At 30.5% G+C, this 7,000-nt stretch overlaps 1 protein-coding gene across 1 annotated transcript; it reads left to right on the forward strand.

Annotated features, from left to right (window-relative positions):
- The first annotated feature begins 4,988 nt into the window (after positions 1-4,988).
- On the forward strand, positions 4,989-5,878 carry LOC120086305. The gene has a single exon (XM_039042874.1). The coding sequence runs from the start codon at positions 5,103-5,105 to the stop codon at positions 5,484-5,486; it is 384 nt and encodes a 127-aa protein (XP_038898802.1). The 5' UTR covers positions 4,989-5,102; the 3' UTR covers positions 5,487-5,878.
- The last annotated feature ends 1,122 nt before the right edge of the window (positions 5,879-7,000 follow it).

A 7,000-nucleotide genomic window follows, 5' to 3' on the forward strand; every position in this document is an offset into this window, starting at 1 on the left:
TGGTCCCTTCATAGATCCACTGTTGGCCGATAGGTGGAGCCATTGAAAATATTGGAAGAAGGGAGAATTGGGGTAAGATGGTAAAATATACCAACTCAATTCCACCAACTTTATTAAACATTGAGTTGGTATATTATACCAACTCAATTCAATTCGTGTTGGTGAGTATACCAACTCAATTCAACTTGTGTTGGTGAGCAAGATACACTTTGAGCATATTTCAAAAGTTATTTTGAGTAGTTGTCAAACACTTCAAATTTTTTCCAAATGACTTATTTTCAAAATTAAACATTTGGAAAGTTAAACCAAACACAGTATGTTATTGTTCATTTTGGACATACGGTTCATTGATTTTGGTTTCACCCAAAAGGCCTCTTATAATTGGAAATTGTTGTTCTCCCCTTAGAAAACCATGATCATGTCTTTACTAGCAAATGTAAGACTTTGATTGCATTCCCAATAAACTATTTGTTTAAATATCGCTATTGATCCTTAACTTTTATGGAAGTTCATTTTAGTCTCTAAACTTTTTTGTAACGATTTAGTTTCTGTACTTTTAAATTTATAGAAAAATAGTCATTTAATTTTAGTAAGTGTCATTTTAGTCTATCTACTTAATAATGTGTAGTGATTTAGTTTCTATATTGAAAATACTATCCTAAGTTAATCAAATTTCTTATGCATATGAAAATTATGAATTGATGGTTCAAAAATGAATTTTTAGTGGAATGTCAATCTAACTGTGAAAATATTTACTATATATACACAGAAAAGAGGCAGATCATAAGTTATAAAGCAACAAAAAGGCAGTCCTTTTAATTTAGGTAGTGCTAAAAAGCAATATCTCTTATCCCACTCTCTATGTTTTTCCTTTTCTTAAAAGTAAGATTGAGATACAAGATTTACACTTTGACTAAAAAACATATATCAAGATTTACCAAAAAAAAAAGAAAAAGAAAAAGAAAAAAGTCGACTATATTTTACAAGATGTTTAAGGAGTTGGAGAGTAGGGAGTTGTAAAGTGTGAAGTGAACTCCATTCATTATATAGTCTAAGAAGTTCATGTTCCAATTACTAAAAAATATCAATTTTATACTTTATTAACTATACTGGACGCACAGGAGTTCACAATTCTCTACCTTCACAACTATTCGAAGTTCACAATTCTAATCCTTGCTCCAAACATTTCCTTATGTATGATACTAGTTTTTAATTTGTCAAAATTATAAAAGTATATTAGTGAGATAGATTAATGCACTTGAACAAGTTAGCATAAAAGAGTGATGATATAAGTTTTTAAATATCACATGTAAAAAGTTAAAAAGAAGTATAGAGTTGCTAGAGTGGTGTGTAAAGAATGATAGGGCATAGTCTAGTAACATGCTTTTTTAAAGTTTGTTTTTTTAATGCAATAGATAGTGAGCATTGGAAACATATTCTTTTCTAAAAGTGAACGTAGAAAAATTATATTTAATTAAGTTTTACTATTTTTTTATCACTATTAAAAATCATTTTTAAATACTACTTCATAATTATTTTAAATTAATCAATAAACATTAATTTAAAAAATCGAAAGTGACCATTTAGTAAAAAAAATTAATGCTAAAAGTACAAATCTTGAAACCTAGAGACCAAAGTGAAACAAAACTACGAGGATAAAATTGTAATATTTTAAAATTTATGTAATAAATTTAAATCAAACTCCAAACCTAAGTAAAAATATGATATTTTGAAATCTATGAACCAAATGAAAATTAGGGCCAAAACTAAGAAACCAAAAACGTCTATTTTGTTAATTTAAAATACAAAACTACAAAAGGACACGAATCCAAATAACCTTATAAAGTCACCTAAAATTTTCTTTTTTTAATTTTAATGTGCTCATTACCATATATGCTTCAAACTTTATATTTAAATATAACTATACAAATACAACAATTAATAAATAAATAAATGAAGCACGTCACAAGCGCAACAGTACTAAAACGACCCCCCATTCACCCCCAATACATGACAGACGGGTAACTTTAAAATGAATATTCTAGACACTAAGCTTCGTCAAGGAACAGTCATTAACTAATTATAACATGCTTTATAACATATTTAATTAACGCATTTTATTTTAAAGAGGAAACTTGTCAGTGCGCTATTGGATTACGCCCAATCACATAATTAAAAATATTTTTTAGAAAAAAGTAAGTGATAAAATGACGTGGCCATCGTTTTTTCCACCTTCTATGTCTTTTTTCCTGACTTTTTCTTTTTCTTTTTTAATAATTACTTTTTTCTAAGGACATGTAATAACGGGATTGCCTAGGTCGCTGCATGGTCGGTCGTACGTGGCGTGTTCTTATTGGTTAATAGTTTCTGACTCGAATCTCGACCATACAAAGCCACCACCGTCCTTTGGAAGTATCCTCGTTCTCTTGTCCAATTTTAGTGTTTCTTTTGTGAGTTCTATGATATTTTTTTTCTTCTACTTAATATATATATTTTTCATTTTCCCATTTTGTTTTGTTATATTGGTGGGGAAAACTTTAGTCCGATGTGATTGGACTTAGATTTAACTCTTTTGTATTGGAATTTATACTTAAAAAGTGATATGAAATAGATTTAAGCAATATCGCATGTATAATTGGTTAGATAAGAGTGTATATAAAGTGTTAGACGATACAATATTAAATCTATCTTTATTTATTAGTTTACGATTTTGGGTCAATTGATGATTTAAGACAGTTTCGGAGCATATTGGTTTAGGAAGTCATGTTCAAACTCCTGCAGTGTTATTTCCTCCTCAATTAATATTTATTTCCACTCGTTGAGAGTTTTTCATATTTGAAACCCATAAGTGAGAGGAAGTCTACTTTTACCCATTGATTTAAGTTGTTGGGTCAATCAACATTTCAGACGGCCTTCAATTTTTTTTTTTTTTTGTATTTTTTGTATTTTTTATCTTGATTTTTCTGTATTTGGTTGTTCAACTTGAAAATTTTGTTATGAATGAATTATCGGGAAAAAAAAATATTGTGTTTCTGGCCATGAATTGAGTTGAAGAGCTTATTCCTATTCACATCATGGGAAAAAATTGCTAGAGAAAAGATTTTTTTTTTCTTGTCTACAATATAAGCCTTATGATAAAGGTTGATCTTGTTGAATTTTTGTCCATACCCAATTCAAATTTCTTTCATTTTTTATATATATTTAAAATAGAAATTTTGGACATTCAATTTGTTGATGCTTTAGTAATATCTAGATCAAAATTTTAATTTTACAATCAGTATAAAGTATTAAAAATTCAAGATTTTTTTTTATAAAAATTTATGTGTTACTTGAATTACTCATTGAGTATTTAAAATGTAATAAAATTAAATTTTCATGAGCAAGTATTATTGAATATTCAATTTTTATGTGTTACTTGAATTCTTTCCTTTGAGTATTCAATAATTGTAACCACCAAAGTTGAATAATTCTCTGTTTTGATTAAGAAACCCAAATATTTTTCTTTCTTTTAAGGGAAAAGGAACAATAATACTAACGCCTACCCAACAATTAAGTATAGACATCAATCCTTTTGATGAAGAACTACATTTTAAATACTCCAATTGCATCTTCCCTTCCTAAATAATTTATTTATGGGTAGGTTTTCGAGTGATTTTAATAAAATTAGGGGTGTTCAACAATTCGATGACCCAAAAAATTCTATCAAACCAATTCAATTTGTTCATTTTGGATTGGATTGGGTTCAAATAAACAAAAAATTTATGGGTTAGATTGGTTCATGGGTCATCTAAAATAATTCAAACAAACCCGAATTTATTATATATTCACTTTAAAATGTTTATATTTTTTTTATGATACAATTATATATACATATATTTATTTTAGTTTTATTTACTTTCATTATTTTTTTTATAATTTATCCTCCAACAACTCTTTAAAATGATTTTTTTAGCACTTTGAAAAGAATTTTTTCATTAAATAAATTGAAATTAAGTTTTATTCTTAATTCAATATATGAAAATAATTATATCAAATTTTTACATATTAACATTTAGCTTCTTTTAGAATAAAAATTTCAATAAATTATTCGAGTAACCCGAACCAACCCAACCCAAATGTTTCATGGTTGGGTTGGGTTTGGTTCATTTTTTAATTAAGATTATTTGGGTTAAAGAAATGTATGGTCCGAATAATTTGGTTGAGTCTAAAAAGTCTTTCCACCCAACTCAATCCAACCACTAACACCCCTAGCTAAAATCAATTTTTTATCATTTTTTAAATCACTCCAACAATGGTTTTAATCATTCAAAATCAATTTTAATAGAATGAAAAATGCATTAGTGTAAAATTAAACATTAAACTGAATTTAAGTGATTGAAAGTTTATTTCGAAGTGATTTCAAACATAACAACAGTTATTTTAATTTAACTTTTCAAAATCAATCTCAAACATGTAATTCTCACATCAGTCTTTGAAAAAGAAATATCAGCTTAAACAACAGTGAAAAAATTAGATTAGGCACCACTTATTTAACGGTTTGTTTTAACTTTTCATATGTTCAATTTTAAAAATAAGTTATTTTAGAAAAAAATTTGAAATATTTAGCAACAACTCAAAATAGGTTAGGACACATTTTCAAAATGTATTTTACACTTTTTTTTATCAAAAAAAATTAAAATAAAAATGATTTGTTTTGAAAAACTTTCTTTTTAATCTAGTCAATCCAAATATATCTTAAATACGTTAATTTCTAGTATATATGTGAGGACTATACTCCTTTTTTATTCACACTACAAAATTTTCAAGATATCATATTAATGTCAGAGAGTATAACTCATGTTCTGACATAAAACTCTATCAAAAAGTCAATAAAACATAGACTATTTAAGGTAAATATTAAAATATATATATGTACGAGAGAGAGATAAAAGTAAGGTATAATAATCCCAAATTTCTGTTTCCCACTTATATATAAAGCCCTTATAACCACAGAAAATTTTCCAAAAAACCAACAAAACAAGTCCTATACATAAAACCAAAAACCAAAACACACACCATTTTTTCTTCCTAAATCCCCTCAGAAAGCTCTCAAAGCCGCGTCCATGGCTTCCAACGAAGGCTCCTCCGCCGCAAATTCCCACTCTCAGCCTACTTTTCCTCTTCATCTCTGCTTCTTCTTCCTCATCCTCCTCATGTTCTTATCCTTCTCTTGGTACTCCAATTACGAGTCCGCCGTCGAAGGCGTTTTCGATCAACTCAAGCTCCTCCTCATCGTCTCGCCGCTCCTCCTCCTCCTCGTTGTCCACTGGCTCTCCAATACCGAAAACGGCCGCTTGCCGTCCCTCATCCCTCTACCGGAAAGAGATTCGCTCCACCGCGCTGGAGGGACGCCGTGGGGCGTCGGGTTTTTGTTGGTTCTTCTCCTTTTCATGATCTCTTATCAATCTTACTTTCAAGAACGATGGTTTCCTCTCTTGAGCCGGTGATCCGACCGGCAATCCGTCAGTAGACGATGAGACACAATATCTAGGTTCGTGAGATCTGCCACATCTATTGTCTCGTGTGTCGTCGTCTAACAATATTTAACGACTACACAATAGAAATTTACTACTATCTACCACCACTGTTTGTCCCATCTCCTGAAACAGTTATAAAATTTAGTGGTGGGTGGATGTAAGAATTTTCTATGCACTCTTTCGATTTGTTTTTTTTTTGTTGACGAAGAGTTTGGTTGTGTCGAATCTTGTAATCATAATATTTATTTATGTTAATTTATGTAAATTAGCCCGTTCTTAGTTTTTTTTATTTTAGATAGAATCCAAAGCGTAGATCGAGGCTTTATATAAAGTAATTTGTTTTGGTGATTTGAAGATTTTCATCTCTTTCCATTGTAATATTTTATTTCCCAAAAGTAACAATTCACTTTTCTTTTTCCACACATTAGTAAAGTAGTTACACTCTCTATTAGATCTTTATTGGAAAATTTGTACGGATAGGTCAAATTTGGAGGCCCACTCGAAATTTGACTTACCTTTCAAAAACACTCGAAAATTGATCTTTTGATGATGTCAACTGCATGTGAAATGTCCGTTTAGACCCCAAAGCACTCGATATCACACACACATTCTAGATTCTCGTGCATTCTTCTCGTTTTGGACTCGTTGCTCTCATGCCTTCCTCTCGTTCTTCATCAAACGGAAACCGAATGTTTTAAATTTTAATTTTCAGTCTGACTCCCTCATTCCTCTCGCTTCATCTTCTTTCCTCTTCCTCAGTACAACATTTTTCTCCCTCTTGTCTTCTTCCACTGGTAACTTGCATACGTCTAATTCAAATCTGTACCGTCGAATGGCAACAATACAATCAACTATGTAGTTGCTCCTTTATACACCTCCAAAAGTTAAGGTAACACTGGTACAAATTGTGAGTTAGGTTTACGCTTTCATTTGATATTATAAATCGGCCTTAGGTTTAGAGTTTATGAATAAATTAAAGGAAATACGGAGAGGAAGAAGGGAGGGGGGAAACGAGAGGAAGAAATAAGAGGAAGAAAGGATAGGAAGAAGGGAGAGGAAGAACGAGAGAAAGAACGCATACTCCAGATATGCTCTTGCTGCACTATCAAACAATTCGTTCACCACCTCATCCTTGAAGTTTTTATCGATATTTCTCTTTAAGTGGAATGTACAAAGTCCATGAAATGTTGTTGGGAATACAACATCAACTGAATTGGTAATAGTCTGGTGTCAGTCTGAAATAAATACAAGATTAGGGCATTCCCCAATTGCAGCTTTCAAATACATCATAAACCACTTCCATAATTGGTCGGTCTCATTGTCGATGATAACATATGCCAAAGGGTATATCTGGTTATTACCATCTATTGCAACACCAACCAACATTGTACCTTTGTACTTACCCTTCAAATGAATGCCATCAACAATGATCACCGGATAACAACTCTTAAACCCTTTTAAGCAAGGACTTACTCCCCGAATTT

Source organism: Benincasa hispida, chromosome 9 (assembly GCF_009727055.1).
Source record: "Benincasa hispida cultivar B227 chromosome 9, ASM972705v1, whole genome shotgun sequence".
NCBI classification, from domain to species: domain Eukaryota; kingdom Viridiplantae; phylum Streptophyta; class Magnoliopsida; order Cucurbitales; family Cucurbitaceae; genus Benincasa; species Benincasa hispida.